Raw genomic sequence first — 20739 nt, 5'->3', positions numbered from 1 at the left:
AATTTTGGACTATAAAACAAGGGTGCATCTCTGAGCCTTTAAGCAAGGCCATCTACTGCATAACAAATAATTTATTCAAGTTATAAATATTGACTACTGTAAATAAAAAAGACAAACGTCAAATTGCGATCCATAATTCTTTGTTGTGATATATTTCGATTGACATTCCAAGAAAGTCTAAGGCCGGAGGCTGAAATCAGACATAATATTACAGACCTCCACAAATGAAGTCCCATGTTTTTCCTAGCGTATGTGCAACGCCAGTAAAGAATACAGTGATACAAACACCATCTGACAGAAAAACAGATAGAAACCTCAAGACTTCATGGTGCAAATGGGCACTACGATGACCAGTATCACAGTGCAGGCGGCCGCAGCGATCAGCGCGCCAATTTTACACGCCTTTGCTCTGCGAAACTCCGCCTCCTTGCGCTTGAGCAGCGAATCGTAGCCCGGCGTGTAGATGTCCTCCATCCAGTACTCCAGATTGTTGGGGTTGAGTGAATCCTGCACCTGCAGGGGAACAGAAAAGGTGAGAGGTTCTGCAAAGGAAAGCATCTGTGTGGAGCAGACCGTGATTGTACCAGGTCTCGGCTGTTAAATGAACGCTGTGGAAGATAAATGGAGCTCTTGTCCACTCGTCACACTAACTGCAGACAGATTCCTAAAGCAACATATTCTGTCGAGATGGAATTTTACATCAAATTGCCATTTTAATTGAATATATGGTGAGCGAGTGAGGGGGAAATGAGAAAGAGGAAAGGGTGATACGCCACACGGTTCAGGATGAGATGTTCAGATATGACGGCAAGGAAAATAGGAACAGTCAGACAAAAATAGCCAAAGGAGCTGAAGGGGACAAAACAACATTTGAAGTTTTTCTGAAGAAAACATGAGTGTTGCTTGTCTGTGCATAACTCATGTCCCATCAGGACGCTAGGGTGTTTTGGGTGGCTGTCATTACGTTACTATGTTGTTGCTAAGTTGTTCTGATTTGATTTTAGCGTGTTATGTAGTTGCTATGTTGTTCTGGTAAGTTGCTAGGGTGTTGCTAGCAAGGTTGTATGTCATCCAGAGTTAAACTGAGGTATTAAACTGGATGCAGAATTGCAATTCAAATTTGACTAACAAAAAGTCATATAACAATTTTTTTTTTTAGGTTTAGACAGACAGACAGACAGACAGACAGACAGATAGATAGATAGATAGATAGATAGATAGATAGATAGATAGATAGATAGATAGATAGATAGATAGATAGATAGATAGATAGATAGATAGATAGATAGATAGATAGATAGATAGATAGATAAAGTAAAGGTACAGTAAATATACATTTCCATCAATATTTTCATCTGTTTTTCAGCAATAGCTTTTCAGCAGTTAGAAGCTCTATAATATAATTGAGCTGTAAAAAATAATATAAATAAATAAATATGAAGAAAAATATAAATTTATAAATATAATAAAAATAATATAAATATAATATAAATTCATAAATAAATAAAATAAATAAAAACTTGTAATAATGTTATTTACATTTTTTATTTTAATAATAAATAAATAAATATCTATAATATCATTATCAACTATTACATGTATTTATTGATTTCTTCAAGTATTTATAACAAAAGAATACCTGTAATATGCACTGGGACATGGCCATGCAGGGAAAAAAGAAAGAAAAAAGAAGAAAAGACACAAAAAAAAGAAAAATCTCCCTCCTCGGCCAGGCTGCTGGTTGGTTTTGGACACATTTCACCAGGTCAGACTGGGAGACCAACCAGCAAAGACCAGCTTAAACAGAGACCAAAAGATCAGTCTAATCAACCTGGCATTATAAGACATCCATCTAATGTCAAGAGTACATGATCTTCCACAGCTGTGACGATGATGCCATCTTCAATGCCCCTAATAACTGTCCTCCAGGAACCTTTTGCACCCAAAGTGTGTTCAGTGTTGCCATTTTTCACACATGGATTGCTTCTGAATATCAGATGTCATTAATTTCAGCAATGTCAAGCAGCAGGACGCTGTCACTGATGTCACTTTCCTCCACTACACTGAGCACATATACAACTTCACGCACACTAGGTGTCAGCCATCTCTGTCTCCAATAAGCTCAGAGTAATCTTATATCAATACCAGCAAAGTGTTCAGTGTTGCCATTTTTCACACGTGGATTGCTTCTGAATATCAGATGGCATTAATTTCATCAATGACAAGCAGCAGGACGCTGTCACTGATGACACTTTCCTCCACTACACTGAGCAAGTATACAAATTCACGCAGGTATTAGCTGTTTCTATCTCCAATAAGCTCAGAGTAATCTTATATCAATACCAGCTGTAAACGAGAAAGATAATCCGATTTTCTCTTGTGAAAAAAAACTTTTACAATTTCATAGTGAAGGGAAATACCAATCATGTGTTTTAAGGTGACGAAATTTTTTGTAGTTGACTGCTTATGTGCAATTGCTACCTGATCATTTACTAAAAAGCATTTCAGTTCCATTTTTCATATTAAAACATTACAGGCAGAAAAAGCCTTATTAAAATATAATGACATTATAGAGATAATAAATTCAAGGCTCAACATTAAAACTACCATTAAATATTAATGATAAATGTTAATCAAGTTAACACTGTCTATTTTCTCGAAACACAATCAGTGATCTAGAGAATAATTACACCATAAGCTGGCTTGTAAAGTTCCAGGGAATAAACACTATAGTTAGTTTGGAAATAATGCAGTACACAACTCTCCTGTGAGAAACACATGATTAATTGTCTTATAAATCTCCCTCTCAGTAATTGCTATGACAACAGAATTTCTACTTTAAGTCACCTAATGGACCGTTCACAGGATGCTTTCTTGTGTTCAGTCTGCACTGGTTTTCAATAGATGGTCCATGTTAACACACACTCAAACTTTTTTGCGGCTTCCCATACAGCTAAAAAATAAATTAAGAAGAAACAAAGAAGAAGGGTGTGACAGTTGGTTCGACTGCATGGTCCGAACCTGAGTTCGATTGATCCTCCCTCCCTACATATATTTAGAAAAATGCTCCTCTCTAGAGTTCATATGCGTTCATATCAGCAGCAAATCAGAGTTCACATGAACCGTTCCACAGACCATTCTCGAGTGCGCACTCAAGTTCAGAAAACCGCGCTCACCTCATCCAAACGAACTGAACTCTGACATCAATTTAACCCGGGTGCGCACCAAAAGTGCTAGTGTGAAAGCACCCTAATAGGTAAAATAAATTATTTTTGATGCAGGTCGGATTCAGATCCAATTTGAAATCAGATGACAAAAATCTATTTGATAAATGTTTTTGTGCTTGCAACATACAATATACGGCAAACATTGCACAAACAAAAAACATATTGTAGTAAACAAAACAAAACAAAACAGCAATTTAAATAATATCAGGTGACAAGATCAACAGAAAAAAAAGTAGGGCAGATAAAAAGAAATGGCTGATTGAAATTGCAAATCATTTTAATCACCTCATGATATGTTTTTTGTACAATTGCATGCTTGCTGCACAAATCCAAAAAACTCTTTGCTTTGTCAAGGTTCGAATGTGCTGTGCTGGGTCACTAAGAATCACTGGTACGTAGCATTGCTTGAGCTGTGTTCTGTCTTTTTGACATTTTCTGTCTGTTTTCTGCTCCTCTCATGCTGTGGTTGGGTAAGCAGGCCTTCAGAAAACCAACAACTCTTGCAAATGGGCAAAAAGAGAGAGACACCACCCCTGGTTCTAGCCAGTTGTCTATGCACTGGGGTGAACATGTAACACAGATTTGATGCAAAGATGTAGGGCACATTTCATCGTCGGTGTATGAATGAGTGAGTGAATGGGTGAATGTGAGGCTATATGTAAAGCGCTTTGGTGGCTATAGGTCTGTGAAAGCGCTATATAAATGCAGTCCATTTACCATTTCACATCCTGCTGCAGCCATTGCACAAGCCTCTGAAGAAGTCAGCAATTTACTTTTCAGTTCCATCTTTCTTATTTTGTTCTCACACACACAGAACGAGCCATAATATGCTTTTATCCATTCAAAATCAATACCCATCTTGAGAGAGTCAATAAAATGGAGCATTGATTATGGTATTGTATGAAAGAAGCTTGCTTTTCTCCTACACTAAAGCCTTTTTATTGTGAGCCCTCCTCTATCAATAGAATGCGATTATGTCTGGAGATGAAGACAGATAAACATTGTCTGAAACGGACAACCATAAGCCTTAATCTAAAATGTGCACAGCAGAAGGTTTTAAAATCAACATGAATAAAAATGGACCCTTTTTACTTTCTTAATCCATATTCCTGGTCTTTGCAAAAAAACAAAACAAAAATTTAAATACAAAGCCAGTTATTTTTTTCAATTTTCAAGCACTTGTTCTTGTTTATTCCAGTATGTAACTTTTTACTTTAATGGGAACTATGATTCATTTTTTGAGTCTTTTGTTCATGTCAACCAACTGATTCAAAAAACAATTCAGTGATTCTTTTTTGAGTCTCATTCTCTCTAAAACGTTCCAAGTTGTATGTACGCAAATTATTTGCTTTTCTTAAGTTCTATTAATAAGAATCCTTATTGCAATGTCTTATGCCACAATTTTAATTTGTTGTAGCAATGAATCTTCATAAAGTTAATAAAAAATGCTTAGTTTTCAGTCACAAGACCTGTGGCCAGTTGCATAAACTGTTAAGACTAGTCTTACAAGTTAGTCATCCAATTGTATTATTTAAAACTGTTAATAACTTTTTAAAGTCAGTAACATAAAAACGTATATTGGTCTAATTTGACACCGAACAGTAAGACTGATTGCCCCTAACTAACTTCTAGTTGATCCTACTAGTTCTTAAGACACAGTCTTAACATAATGGCTATGTTTATGCAACTGGCCCCTGGAGGGCAAAACATCCATAAACCTGCAGCACAGGCCTGTCAATTTTCCATATCAAAAGAAGAAAAACAAAAATAGGTCAACAATTTGCAAGTTTTGGGCACGTGTGATTCAACCCACATACCGCACCTGCTGCAGTATTTTAATCACTAAAACAGCAGGACATTCTACAATGCTTAATGTGAAAAACACTTAAAACGCCTTAATTTACGAAGCTGCGTCCGAAATCAAATACTTCCCTACTATGTACTATGCGAAAAACAGATTAACCGTGCTACGTAACACACAAGAATGAACCTTGCTGAAGCTCAAACGTGCTGTGTAACACGAGAATTAACCTCTTTGGTTTTGGCTAAAGCTCAAACGTGCTGTGTAACACGAAAATTAACCTCTTTGGTTCTTGCTAAAGCTCAAACGTGCTGCGCAACACGACAATGAACCTCATTGGTTCTTGCTAAAGCTCAAACGTGCTGAGTAACACGAGAATGAACCTCATTGGTTCTTGCAGAAGCTCAAACGTGCTGCGTAACATGAGAATGAACCTCATTGGTTCTTGCAGAAGCTCAAACGTGCTGCGTAACATGAGAATGAACCTCATTGGTTCTTGCAGAAGCTCAAACGTGCTGCGTAACATGAGAATGAACCTCATTGGTTCTTGCTAAAGCTCAAACGTGCTGAGTAACACGAGAATGAACCTCATTGGTTCTTGCTAAAGCTTAAACATGCTGTGTAATACGAGAATGAACCTCATTAGTTCTTACGGAAGCTCAAACGTGCTGAGTAACAAGAGAATGAACCTCATTGGTTCTCGCACTTCAATTGATCAAGCTTGAGCTTCGGTTTACCACAACTGATGTGTGAAATAAAAAATTAAACGCTTCTCGGATTCGAGAAGTTGTTGACTCGAGAATCAATCATAAACATCATAAACAAATTGTTCAGTCTGGTTTGTTAAAAGATTGTCCAAGTTGTATAAACTGGATCAACTGATTCATTGAAATAATTCAAATCAAAAGAATGACTTGTTCACAAATCAGATACCACTACTTTTTTTTACAATGCAATAAAGTCCATCCTACTGAACACCCAGTTTCACGCAGAAATACTTTTGAATCCAGAATTCGGTTGCGAACAGCATTTCATGTTGGCATTGAAATGAACCCAAGGAAATGCAGTAATTGCATTGTGTCCCTGACTGTCAACAGAGAGTGATTTAAATAAGGATCATTAATATTTCACAGCGCACAAGGTCACCTACTGCACTGATGACCTTAAGACACACACTGGCGGCATTTGGCAGAGAAGCATTGATTGAGGAAAAATCGAAGCCTCCATTCCCATGCGCCACAGCCTTTAAAGCTAATCCCACAGATCGCCACACACAGCATACATCAAAGCCTCAAAAAAACAGTGAAGAATCAACAATATTGGCACAGTTGCAATCACAATGCAAAGCCCCTGAGGTCGGCTCTCACCTGCAGGTCCAAGGCGCTGAGCTTGTTCTTGTCTCCTGAGTTGCGTTTGTACTCTTCAATGGTCCAGGAGGGCTGAGAACGTTTGGCATCGGCGAGGCCGGTCAGGCGTAGGTCCGTATAGAGAGGACTGCCCTTCACGTGAGACTTGACCGCGGGAGGGAAGTGGTGTGGGCTGAACACCTGCTCCACCAGGTAGGAGTCCTTGGGCGGCTTTGAGGAACGGTGGGCCTGGTGGGCGTCATACTGTCGATCTGTCTGTAGGGGAGAAATGGGAGGAAAGGTCACAGAGGAGGAATTTTTTGTCTTGTTTTCCAGTACAAATATCTAAACATTCTAAACATATCAAGATACAGTATATTTACTTAAGAAGCAATATGACTTAAGATATTACATTTAAAATATATCACAATTAAGTGAGTTTTATAAGGTAAGATCAAATAATCTTGTTTTTATTATGTGTGCAATTTTGATATGCACACTTATCGTTCAAAATATTGTTCAGAAGTTATTTTTTTGTGTTTTTGAAAGAAGTCGCCTATGCTCACCAAAGATGCATTTACAATACAATAATACTGTGAAATATTATTAGAATTTATAATAACTGCTTTCTATTGTAATATATTTTAAAATGTAATTTGTTCTTGTGATGCAAAGCTGAATTTTCAGCATCATTGCTCCAGTCTTCAGTGTCACATGATCCTTCAGAAATCATTCTAATATGCTATATGCTATATCTATTTGCTGCTCAAGAAACATTTCTGATAATGTTGAAAACTGTTTTTCAGTTTTTTTAATTTTTTTTTCCAGAATTCTTTGATAAATAGAAAGTTCTAAAGAACATTAATTAGAATGTTTTTGCAACAATTTAAAAGTATTATTGTCACTTTTGGTCAATTTAATGCATCCTTTCTCTCGCTCAAAAAAAAAAACACACAACAAAACTTACTGACCCTACAAATTTTGAGCAGTAATATACACTGCAACTGTTTGTGCTGCAAAAAGAAATTAAAACCTCAAATCATAAAACTTGTTGAGAAGAGGTGTGATATTGCTTTTCTGAGCAGTTGGGATCATTTTCACATGGAAAATCATTACTTTGAAGAAGGGAGTTGAGTCTAGAGACCACAATCATTGAGATTTTGGGGCCATCTAGCAACTGCATAGCAACATTCTAACAACTTATTATGACACCTTAGCAACCGGTCAGCAAGGCAGTCACCAAAAACACCTTAACATCATGGTGGTGACTTTTGCACAGGCAAACACAGTAAGATCTGGTAGAAAAGTCCTTTCCTTCAGCAATTCAGAGTTATTGAAACCCTGCATGAGCTATAACTCTCAGGAGAAAAAGCATGCTGGCACTGCATGAGTCTAACTAGCTATATATATATATATATATACTGTGCAAGCGGGAATCATTGTGCTTACAGGAATGACTGCGGTCTTGTTTGCAGAGCTGGAAATGTGTGATTGTCTCAGTCTTTAGACTATTATAAAGAATTATATCTGAGTCAGTAGCTTATTCTTGCCCAGAGGGAAACCAAATTGCTGCCGCTTACAACATAAAACATTTGATTATCATGAACTGGGTCATTCTGCAAAACGGGGACCAGTAGTGTGTACTGTAAAAAAAAAAAAAAAAAACTTTAATAATAACCAGCTGCTGCAGCTTTTAATAATATATAAGTTCATTTTTCAAAATATAGTCAACAAAAATCTAGTGACTTTTTGTTTTCTTTTTAAGCAATTTTTTCATAAGAATGTTGTTTAATGGCCTCTCCACATTCCTTGTTGTATTAGTAAATAAACAAACACCTGGTTCTCTAATATTTTCCCATTATAAAGTAATGAACAATACCATAAAGTAAAGTAAGAAAAGACATACAATATTATAATGTGTTTGATAATATTATGTGTTGAATAAATTAAATGCATCTTTCAAAATAAAAGTCTTGACCCAGAAAAACATTTAGAATTCTGAACTCCACAACCCACTTTTTGGTTGCAACCCACCAGTTGATCTATATATTTCAATATAATTTCAGCATTTCTATTCTGCCCTGTCATTTTTGTCTCCCTGTCTCTGTACATTTTGTAAAAAGAATAACACCCACCCACTTAAATGTTCTTCTCTTTTAGGCAAGGTATTGTTCTGTCTGGCCTGAGCTAAGGTGAAAATTAAAAAAAGCCACAGGAGTGAGCGCTGAAGAGTGTTGATCCACCTCCTGCTTCCAGCAGGGAAAGACTGATCAAACAACCACAGATTCAAATGAGGGAAGGCCAACTGAGAGGAGGAAAAATATTGTCTTTCTGATATTCATAGGTATAGGTTATTCCTCGCCAAGAAAGCAGCAGCAGTGTAATAATACGTACTGTAGGTCAGACTCAATGTCATACAGAGGGACTGTGACTCACTTAATATCATAAGGATTCTGTATTTATTTCTCCTTACTGTAATATAACCATTGAACTTACAAGTTATAAAACAATGTATCATGGCATTGCAATAAATTAAAAATCTTTACTGCTGTTGTAAATTCATTAAGTGTAATCTCATTGAGACACAATCATTAGTGTTGTTGCTAAGCAAGAATCTTTATTACAATTGCTTGCTTGGGGTTAGTGATTTGAACAATTCCCTAAATAACTATGAAACTTTGGTACATTCTGTTACCGTTAAAAAATACATGTAGGATCCCTCATATCATGTGGCATGTTTGGGAAAGGTGCGCTGCTACTTTCTTATACTTTTTTGCCAGTGAACAACCACCTAACCATACTAATTTAAAATAAATGCTACTTAAAATAAAGCTGAAATAAAATTAAATAAATTAAAGCTAAAGTATTAAAAAGTAATAAACATAGTAAAATTACTAAAACAAACTAAAATTAAAATGAAAACTAAAAATATGTATTTGAATAAAAATAAAAATAAATAGAAGGAAATTTTAAATATTAATAAATAATATAATACTATATAAAAAATAATACAATAACACTGTGCTAAACCAATCAGAAAGTCTTATTGACAACCAATTATCAACATCTTGGCAACCACAACAACCTAGTATTGTGCTTTTGAGATTTGCGCAGGAAATACCTCTCACATTTGTAAAATATATAATCCTAAATTTTGTCATCTAAATCCATCAGCCTATTCAGGGCACTTCTCTTTAGTATAGGCTATTCTTTGTCCGGCACAATTTTAAGTTGAATGAACACACACAGACATTATTAAAAACTCATTAAAGATAGCCTTTAAAATTAAGCGACTAAAAGCATTGGTTGTTTATATTCTGCGAGCCAAATAATTTAAGTGTGCTTCTAGCTTGACCACTGACATGAGCTTATCGCTTGGCTAGCTGGCACTTTTGTTTGGGCTAGAAGAAAAAAGGTTTGCCTTGCCCTTTATCAAGGGCACTTTGTGAGAAGGAACGGATGTTGTGCTAAGTGCCTGTCTGAATATGACAGTTCTCTCGAATCTTCTCACCCACTGTACAGAGCTGCTGGGTTCGTTGGCTGCATTCTCTCATAAAGAAGTCGTGATAAAAGGCTCGCGTAACAACTTCATGTCAATTAAAGACAAGATGATGTAGACAGCAAGAAAATAAAAGAGGGTGACAGGATGCACACTATAAGACTCGCATTAACCCAGAAAAACATTTACCAAAACATTCACAGCTGAATGGATGTTTGGCAGACAAGCTGGTTCTTGGAACCCCATTGACAGCCCTGTTTTGAATACATGAAAGCATTGCTTTAAAATTAAAGATTAAAAAGAAAAAAATTGTACACTGAAAAAGTAAGAACCTCCAGTTGTTACCTTCAATGTGAAGTGTGTAGTTTCTGCTGCACTAGTGTCATGAAACAGAATTGCAATTCCCATCTGCTATTAGACAGACAAGACACATATATGGCGGCAAATCAATGCCAATAATAAACGAGCGCACAACTGATGCGGGCGCGCGCGGTAAATGACATACGCGAGAGGATAACAGATCTACACGCGAAGAAACGGGAACTCGCGAGCTCATTCAAACCCTGCGCGCGCGCATGACATCATCTCTGCACGCAATACAAGCCCTCGCGTGCGCGCATGATCATTCCCCACGCGCTCGCGCTTGATCTGCTCTCGCCTGCTGCTTTTGCTCGCTCGAACACTTTTATTTTTGGCAGTCGAGGGGCGGGACTTACTGTTTTAATAATCTCAAATGTCATTGGTTACTTTTCCCCTTTTCCAGAAGTCAGTTGCGATTGGACGCCTGTCCAATGACTCGTAATTCACTTGACTTGAGACATGAGACATCACTTCATTTGTTTTATTTATTGTGTGTAATGTGATTTAATGCATTGTTAATATAGAATAGATTCTTACCAGATACTTTATTAACAGAAAGTCTTATTGCATTGTGTTGTTAAGAGATATTTAGGCTACAGACTATGACGCATTTCCATGGTTATTAGCATTGCAAATTGACCCAAATTTGTATACATTTTTACATTTTATATTTATAACACTGTGATTTGTGATATTGGCATTAAAATATCTAAAATAAATTGGAGAAAAATGGGAATGTAAAGTCATACAGGTGAAACTCGAAAAATTAGAATAAGTTCATGTGCAAAAGTTTATTTATTTCAGTAATTCAACTTACAAGGTGAAACTAATATATAGACTTGTTACATGCAAAGTGAGATATTTCAAGCCTTTATTTGTTATAATTTTGATGATTATGGCTTACAGTTTATGAAAACCTTTTCACAATATTCTAATTTTGAATTTGTTTCTATTTTTGAACTTTTGCACCATGTTCTAACTTTTCGAGTTTCACCTGTATTTGCTGTATATCACCACTACATTACCACTATACTCTCATTCACCACTATTTACGTTTACCCAACCAAAATTATATTGGTTCTGAGAACCTCAGAAATGTAAAACGTGTCCATTAAATAGTTGCAAATATAACAAGGGCTTTGGGTGAAAGATACATTACTTGTTTATCAATATTCAAGAGTTGTTGTGTAAGCTTTTGTTATCATCCTGTGTATTACTATTATGTCAATTTTGAGTGGTTTATTATATTTTCTATTAAATGTAAAAGGGATTCTGGCTTCTCAAGTTAAGATACAGTACACAGCATAAATGATTACACCCCTCTGAAACCCAAACAAATTCAGATTTTTTTCTTTATCTAGGGCTTTTTTTTTTTTTGAAGATATGTTATGTTCAGATGGGGTGTAATCATTTATACGGTGTACTGTACTTGCCTCATACTTTCTCTTATTAGGTTATTAGCTTACAAAAAGTTAGATGGTTAAGATCACTATATAATATTTTAATATCTAATTTGCTGGGTTTAATTTTGTTCCTCTATATTTTGTAGCAAATTCTGAAAAGGCATTTGTAAGCTAATTCATGCTGTGTACTGTATCTTAACTTTGAGAAGCCAGAACCCCTTTTGCATTTAATAGAAAACATAATTAACCACTTATATTACCTAAAAATTTATAAAAGATTTGGTCAATTTGCAATGCTAATAACCATGGAAATGCGTCATAGTCTGTAGCCTAAATATCTTTTAACGACACAATGCAATAAGACTTTCTGTTAATAAAGTATCTGGTAAGAATCTATTCTATATTAACAATGCATTAAATCACATTACACACAATAAATAAAACAAATGAAGTGATGTCTCATGTCTCAAGTCAAGTGAATTACGAGTCATTGGACAGGCGTCCAATCGCAACTGACTTCTGGAAAAGGGGAAAAGTAACCAATGACATTTGAGGTTATTAAAACAGTAAGTCCCGCCCCTCGACTGCCAAAAATAAAAGTGTTCGAGCGAGCAAAAGCAGCAGGCGAGAGCAGATCAAGCGCGAGCGCGTGGGGAATGATCATGCGCGCACGCGAGGTTTGAATGAGCTCGCGAGTTCCCGTTTCTTCGCGTGTAGATCTGTTATCCTCTCGCGTATGTCATTTACCGCGCGCGCCCGCATCAGTTGTGCGCTCGTTTATTATTGGCATTGATTTGCCGCCATACACATAGCTCCGCCCCAAACACACACCATTGGTCATTGAGTCAGTGTTGCTGTCAGGCTGTTCAGGAAGCTCTAACTAAGAGATACATGTTTGATTGTGGCACAGAACAGAAGATGTTTCCACTTTTCAGGAAAATAAACATAAACATCTTATTTATTGGTCAACTCTTTACATTAAAGTCATACAAGGAGAAAATAATTGAATAAATGACACACTTCACCTTTAAATAAAGGAGAACTCATACATGGCCACAGAATGGTGAAATGCACAAGGTTGTTATGTGTTCTCATTAATGTGAATGAGGTTTAATTAACCACCAGTTCCCTGTGCGACCATTCACTAAAATTAACTACAGCTTGGATCGTTCCAAAGAGGCAGGGACTTTTGGCACTCGCAAGTTCCCCAAAAAGATCAGAAGGGACGATACAGGAACTGGCAGGCTTCTAATCAGGGCAATAAGCCAAGAAGACATGAGCGAGAGGCAGAGGAAGAAAACTAAGAAAACATGAAAATATTCCCAAGACTAAAGAAGGGTAAGTGTTGCATACATTAAAGAGAAGAGAAGAGAAGAGAAGAGAAGAGAAGAGAAGAGAAGAGAAGAGAAGAGAAGAGAAGAGAAGAGAAGAGAAGAGAAGAGAAGAGAAGAGAAGCACAATAGAATAGAATCAGAACAGAAAACAATAGAATACCATATGTATAGAAAAGATATAAACAAAAAACAACACAGAATAGAATAGAATAGAATAGAATAGAATAGAATAGAATAGAATGAACAAACAGACAATTGTACTGTAAAACAGAACAGAATAGAGAACAGAATAGAATGTGAAAAAAGAACAAAACTTAAAGGTACAATATGTAAGAATTTTGCATTAAAATATCCCAAAATCTCAAGGCCAGTGTTATATATTTTGTTAAGTTGATTACTTACAATATCCCAAATGTTTCCAACTATTTTTAAATAATGAGAAAATTGCGATTTTAACCAAGGAAACGGGACGTTAGAGCAGGGGGGAGCTGGGAGTCGCCAGTCAATTGCGTCATATCCGCGTTACCCTCGGTTTCCGCTCGTACTGCGTGGAGTCCTGGACAAATGCGGAAGTTGTAGATGTAGCGTCTATCAAGCAACAAACGTTAGCTTGTTTCGTGCTGTCGTTATGGAACACAATTATTATTTACTGATTGCAGCTGGTTCTGTCGACAAAGCATGCTTAATCAGGAAGAGGACGGGTCGGCGTTACTGGGACTCGTACTTTATTAAAATAAAACAAAACAAACAAAAGTCGCGCACAACGCGCATTCACCGTGGCGACGGCACAAAACAGTTCAAAAATGAGAGCTCGGATCCACCGGTTTTCTTTCTCTGCGTCCAATTTTCTCTCCAGTCTCTGATTCCAGCACGGTCTCTCCACGCCAATAATACTGCAAAAAGACACAGGTGTTCGTCATTTGCACTTGACCTACTTACGTCCCGCTCGTCTTGTTTCTATCTCTCCCGTTACAGACCACACTAAACCCCCCCCCCCTCGCCACAAAAAGCATGTCATTAAACGCAACATTTAAAAAAATAGAACATCCATGAACATGATTTTTCGATTCCCGTCTGACTGATTTACATCCACGGTGGAGTTGAAAACAACAGTTCCCATCATTCTACGCTCCTTTACATCGTCATCAAGCTACGCCGTTGTTGTTGTTTGGAATGTGGCGCCCTCTAGCGGCAGAAAATGTTGCATATTGTACCTTAATGGAACAGAAAATAATGGAATAAATAAAATAAAAAGAACAGACAGACAATTATACTGTAAAACAGAACAGAATGGAATAGAACAGAATATAATAGAGCTATGACATAAGAAATAGAAAAAACAGAACAAGACAGAACAAATAATTTACCATAAGAAATAGAACAAATAAAGGAAACAAAAATGAAAGAGAACCATACCATAACATGACAAATTGTACAAAACATAAGACATAACATAACATAACATAACATAACATAACCCAGCTCACAACTGATAAACCTGTAAAAACATAGTTTTCCACCTGTGATCAGGAATGGAAGCCCATTCTCTATTTCCCACAAAGAACAGAGCAGACTGCATCCAACTTGGCTACTAAAGACTTCGGCCCAGAAACTGTTTTTTGTTTTGTTTTGTTTTTTAAGTATTTTTACATTCTTAAAGCTGTATACAAAGTGAGGCTTTGATTAAACTTTTTCATCTTCCATGTAGTATTCATGGAATCCTTGAACTTGTTCACCTTAAGACGTTTAAATGCTGCAGCAGCAGAGTACTGAAGCTTCAGCTCAGATGTGTCAACATATTATCTCGAGAGCCAGTAAATACTTTACAGGACTAATTTGTCATGAAATCCTTGTTCCTCTGAGGAGATTGAATTAAAATTATTTGTCTGATTCTCTACTGTGTCCTGCGCTCAGTCTGTGCCCCTGCAAAAAAAAAAAATACAGCTACAGTAGATGTAGGATAGAATGGGGAAATTGTGTGATAATTGCACCGCAAGAGACCACGGCTATACTGTTAGTTAGAGATATGATATCAAAGCTAGCTTGCTTCCAGAACAAAATGTCTGCATGTATTTTGGGAAGTGATGGAGTGTAATTGAGCATAACTACCTAGGGGTGTAAACCAAGGCAAAACCGTGCAAGGGTGTAGGAACGGTCTGACATCCTTATCTGTCTGACGTAACATTCTTCCAGTAGTCATAACTGATTTGTATAAAACCAGGTAAGTGGGTACCTGGGATCCTTTACAGAATTCGATTGACTCAATCCCCATGCTGGTTAAATTTTTTGTCTTTGCACAATAACCAAGCTCTTAATGACTAATTCTAAATATATAACAGTTGCTACATCTCAGTAATCAACAAATATAATGGTAGATTTGCTAAAATATGTCACACAGCACATTATATGACAGACTTAACCTTACTCAATTTAGTTTTTGCAATAGTGGGCACCAAACCCTGATTTTACCATTAGAACAAAGTATGGACTGATCTGCATCTCATAGCCTTACAAATTTGCATGATGTATGGTGCATTTGAACTCAAGTCATTTTAAGGCACTATACACAATACTTTTCAAAGCACCTTCTTCAGAAAATCTACATGTTTTCAAAAAGCATGTGCAATGCAGTAACAGTTCTGAGCTCATTTCAATTCAAGTCAACATGAGCAAGCAAGTCATTTCAGTTGATTCAGTGAATTGGTTGTCTGACCAATTCTGATTTAGACTGATGACTCTCAAGATCTCATTAATCTGTTTTGCATATCAGTTTGACTAAGTGATTAAAAAGAGATGCACCAATCAAATGATTCAGCAGGTCAACACAATAGCAATGCAACAGAATCTGGGTTACAACACTCACAACAGAAAATTCAACACACAGTAAAGACAAAAATATTAAGTATTCAGGTTTATTACCTCTCTTGGTTTCCTATGTCTGTCCTTGCCTTCACAATGCCGGTCTCTTTCTTTCCCTTCTTCTCCTGTGTGACTGGAGTAAGAAACAGTCCTCCAGTCTCGAGGTGAGTTGGTGATGCTGGCAACTTTGGACTCAGTGACGCTGTTCTCCTCAGTTTGCGACCTGGATGACCTGCGTGTGAATACGCTTTTCTTTAAAGCTTTTACCCTCATACTTTCGCTCCCATCATCCTCCGGGCAGCACCATTCTGGACTTTTTTCCACCTTCATGTTGTGTCCAGTGGTGTGACACTGAAAAACGTGAGGTGAGAGGTTCGCGTCAGTCTTAATCTGCTCCACCATACCATTATCACTTGATTTCCCATTAGCCTCCGGTTCTTGAATCTTCTCATCCAGCTTAGTAAGCTTTGAGAGGACCTGAGATATCTCCCCTCGCACCCCTGAAAGAGACTCAAGCTTCTTCTCAATCTCACCTATCCTGAGTACCAGTTTGCAGACGCTCTCTTTGAGCTCATCATCAGAGTTCTCCAATGACTGGAAGAGGCGGTCTAGTTTGATGCCGGTTTTGCTCAGCTTGACAGTGCTGCGTTCAGGTGAGCTGTCCCCGTCTGATTTCGTCACCTGAGACAGTGAGCCGTTGCTGTTGTAGCACGAGGACTGCACAACTCCAAGAGAGTCACACACGCTCATGTCATCCAGGAAGCGAAAGATATCGCTGATATCGTCGCTGACAATCTCAGAGTCTTCATCTGAATGTTTAAATGGTGGCCTCTCTCCATATTTGTTGTGACCAGGGTATTCTTTCACTTTCCTAGTTTGGGATTGTTCCGTCTGGGTCCCAACACTCATGCCATTGTCCACATTACCAGACTGAAACGATGGACAGTTGATGCTCTTGTCCTTGTGCCTTTTCCCATACTCTCTTTTCTCAACACTCGGTCCGCAAGCCACAGAAGCCATGTCTTTTGTTTTGGTTCCATTTGACTTCTTCGAGAAACCTGAGGGAGAGGCAGTGGGCTTGTCTTTTGTACACTGAAAGTGTTGGTCATTTTCCATGTTATGACGATGATTGTCCTTTGCCACTTTGCCGTTCAAGAAGGACCTCTCAAAGTCAGGAACTTCTTCGGTATTGAGGCTCAAGCTCTTGACAGGCCAGGCTGGCTGTTTGCCATGCTTGCTAGAAGTCCTCCTGCTGCTCACGCATTCAGAAACCGTTGTAGGTCCAAAGTAGGTGGATGCTTGCAAGTCGTCCAGGCTCTCATGCTTCACCCGCCCTTTGTTCTGGATGGGTGAGCTGACGGGTTCAAAGTAAGGGTTGCTGTACGGTAGCTCAAAACTGTGATTGAAGAAAGTTGGAGGCTTGTTCAGCTCCCTCCTATGGTGGTAATCACCACCAGCTTTGGAATTTGCTCTGCACTCCTTGGTGATCACGTGGGGCGAAAAGGCAACAAGGTTGTGGAAATCCTCTTTGAAGATATTCCGCTTTTGCACGCATGAGTGCACGGTAAAAGGCTCTCCGCTGGACACAAAAGTATCCTTGATCCCTGGGTTGATATGAAGAGATTCCTGGTCCGTTGTAGACTCGCTGTCGATGTCCATGGGGAAGTAAGTGCTCTGCATCTCACACGGAGGAGGACTGACGCTGGCGTACTGTGGCAGATGCTGTAGTTTATCCAGAGATGCTGCCCTACATTTCAGATCCTTGGTGACTCCCAAGAGGAAGTTGGGGTCTGAGGTTGGTATAAACTGCTGGCAGTTGTTGCAGTCAGACTTCGGGCAGGGTGACTTACGTGAAATGTGATGACCCCTGGTGTCCAAGAGGTTGTATGCCCTGTCATTGTCGTTGAATTTATACACATCCGGGTCAGATCGACAGGACTCAAATGATTGGTTCTTGTGAAACCTGGGTCTGGAACCCATTGGCAGCTTGTCCTTGGCCATTCCTCCATTCATCTGGATGAGATTAAACATGGTGACAATGTCCGCAGCTACCATGAGCTTCTTGGACTGTTGGTCCTCCACCGAGCACCTCATTTTGTCTTTGAATAACGTTGCGGGGAATGCTGGATCCAAACATGCTGTGTAGAATAGCAGACTCCTAAGCTTAGCCAAATGGACCAAGTCAAACCTGGCACACAAGGACTTACAAAGGTCTTGGTAAGAAACGGTACTGTATTTGGTGTCCAATTCCTCCAAAATCCTCACAAGAAAGAGGGAATACTCTGGCATGGCATCCATTGCTGTTTTTATTCTTGATTTTGTGAAGACAGGACAGCCTGCAGGGGACAGATGAATGATTAGTGACTGAAGAAATGTGAGCCATCTGCCAAACTACCATAAGAATCAAATCAGGATGCAGGACCATAATCATCACATACAGTAGTCAGAATTCTGACTGATCTATAAAGGGGTTTCAATGACCAATTTTCAAACTTGTACAATGGGTTAAAACAATTCTGAGACCACATTCAAAATATAGGACTCAAAAGTTTTAGGATTTTGAAGGTTGACAAAATTAATATGAAATAAGATTCAACACAATTTCTAGTTCACTAATCAAATATGTACATTTGTGAAAAAAGTATGCAACTCCCTTATGCAAAAGATCAGATTTCCATGCTTCAATTAAAACACAAGATGCACCTTCCAACTCAAATCATGCTGGATAACCCTGTACAGTCCATGCCATCTCAAGTTCATCCTGTCATTTAAACAATTCTGGGAAAAAAGCATAATAATATGGTAGCTCGAATTAGATGAGAAACATTTGAATTCATATTGAGATTCACAGAGTACAGACTTTGGTAAAATTTGCAAATTTGAGCACAGTTTTAGTTATTGTAGAGATCTGTCCTGAAACTCAGAAGACACAAGAGTCGTGAGATGACAGATTACTTTTCACAGGAGAACATTTTTTAATTTTTAAAGCAAATGTCTCCATTTGCTCTCCATTTGACCTCATTGCTGTAGAGAATAAACAACTGAGCTATTAAAGAAATCACATTTTACTTACCTATGGATTTGTGCCCCACTGTACATTTGGTCCCTCTAGTCTTGAATATAAAAGAAAAGAAAGGAAACAGGTCATTTATTTTCAATGACAATCTTATAAAGAAGCTGAACTACTGAATTAAATGCATTATCCAGTGCATAAAGAAACTGTTGTTTTACACATGCAATATGCAGTTTCAGTTGCATAATAGGACTGTAAATCAATTTGCAGTGCAAGTATGCATGCATAAAAAAACCCCTCCTCCAAGCCTCGTTAAAAAAATCGATGGTAAAAAAAAAAGCAGCATAAATGAACACATGGACATTCACAATCACAAGACTATACAGAAAGAGGGGGATTTAAAATCATCCCATTAAAATTTGAAAGTACAATATTTTAGATCCATAATAAATTACCAAGAAGAATAAAACAACACACACCTATTCAACGGTCCCATCTGCTGTCCTCTGGATCGACAGTGGGGGGAAAAAACTGGACAGGGATGTTTTAACTCAGAAGTGCATTATTAATCCACAGGCATTTCTTTGCAGTTGCACGGCACATCTTCAGCATCATATATCCCCGCGTCCTCCTGACCATTGGGAATGCTATGGAATGGCCTCTCTTCATCTGTATCCTATCCGGATTGCAGGGAGAGTTTGGCGAGGGAGCTGCTCTCTCTCCATCTGATGAAGCTCAGAGAGCTCAACTCGTCTTTGTTTCCACCTAGAATGACGTAATTTCACCTTAAGACCATTCGCAAGCGCGTGGAGACAGGTTGAGGTTCGACAACGGGAATTAAATCACATTAGGCATTTAATAGAACACGCAGCGTGACGCGTCAGTGGCTCAGCCATGCGGGAAACGCGTCGGGCAGATCGCATGCACTGCATAAGTATACTCTCTCGCGGTCTTCTGATAGACACATGCATGTTCAATTCGTGGTGATGACTAAGGACGCATGCATGTTTAAATGGAAAAGAAAACTAATGTAAAGTGAAGAAGTTGAGAAGTGCATCCTCGGTGCCTCGATCAGCCAAATAAAATAGGGGAGAACGGGGCTAGTTGTCAGTCAGTTCGTTCAAACACACTATGGGGTAAGAAGATGTCACAGTGGAAGTGGAAATCTGGCAACAAATAGACTTAAAACAATGTATAAAACAGCATAAATAAACCTGGCACACAAGAACTTACAAACAAACAAATAAATATAAAAAAATATAAAAAAAATATCGACTATTAATTAAACTTAATTAGCTGTTGCTGTTTTGGGTGCTATTCTTTAGACTTAATGAAAGAAAATTATTGGTAAACCCATTTATATATGTGTGTATATATATATATATATATATATATATATTATATATACATATATATATATATATATATATATATATATATATATATATATATATATATATATATACACACTAACTAATTAGGTAGAAAACGGTGAATTAAAAATAAATTTACTTACTGGATGCATAATATATCAATACATGGAAATTATTGGTAGATATGTAGAAGACTGAATTAAAAAAATAATTTACAAACTGGAACCGCATGCACATAATATATAAATAAATGAAAATTATTGGTAGACCCATTTATATATATATATATATATATATATATATATATATATATATATATATATATATATATAACTAATTATGTAGAAACCTGTGAATTAGAAATGAATTTACTTTAGGCTACTTGATTTGCATAATATATCAATAAATGGAAACTATTGGTAGAACCGATATATTAAAAGTTTTTGATAAGGGAAAAAACGTAAACATTTATTTACTTAAAGGATTTGCATAATATAGGCCTACATATAAATTACAATCATTTC

General features: G+C 37.5%; 1 protein-coding gene across 1 annotated transcript; it reads right to left on the bottom strand.

Moving 5' to 3' along the window:
• Positions 1-315: 315 nt before the first annotated feature.
• minar1 (membrane integral NOTCH2 associated receptor 1) lies at positions 316-19682 on the bottom strand (the record flags this gene model as incomplete). The annotated part of the gene is made up of 5 exons (XM_082154318.1): positions 19322-19682; positions 18903-18942; positions 15890-18165; positions 6396-6650; positions 316-513 (listed from the first exon to the last, which is right to left on the bottom strand). Exons 3-5 carry the CDS (start codon positions 18125-18127, stop codon positions 316-318), a joined length of 2691 nt encoding a protein of 896 aa, XP_082010444.1. The 5' UTR covers positions 18128-18165; positions 18903-18942; positions 19322-19682.
• Between the last annotated feature and the right edge of the window lie 1057 nt (positions 19683-20739).

This window comes from Leuciscus leuciscus (assembly GCF_965113295.1).
Source record: "Leuciscus leuciscus genome assembly, chromosome: 2".
NCBI classification, from domain to species: Eukaryota; Metazoa; Chordata; class Actinopteri; order Cypriniformes; family Leuciscidae; genus Leuciscus; species Leuciscus leuciscus.
This window is presented reverse-complemented; position numbering and strand designations above follow the sequence as displayed.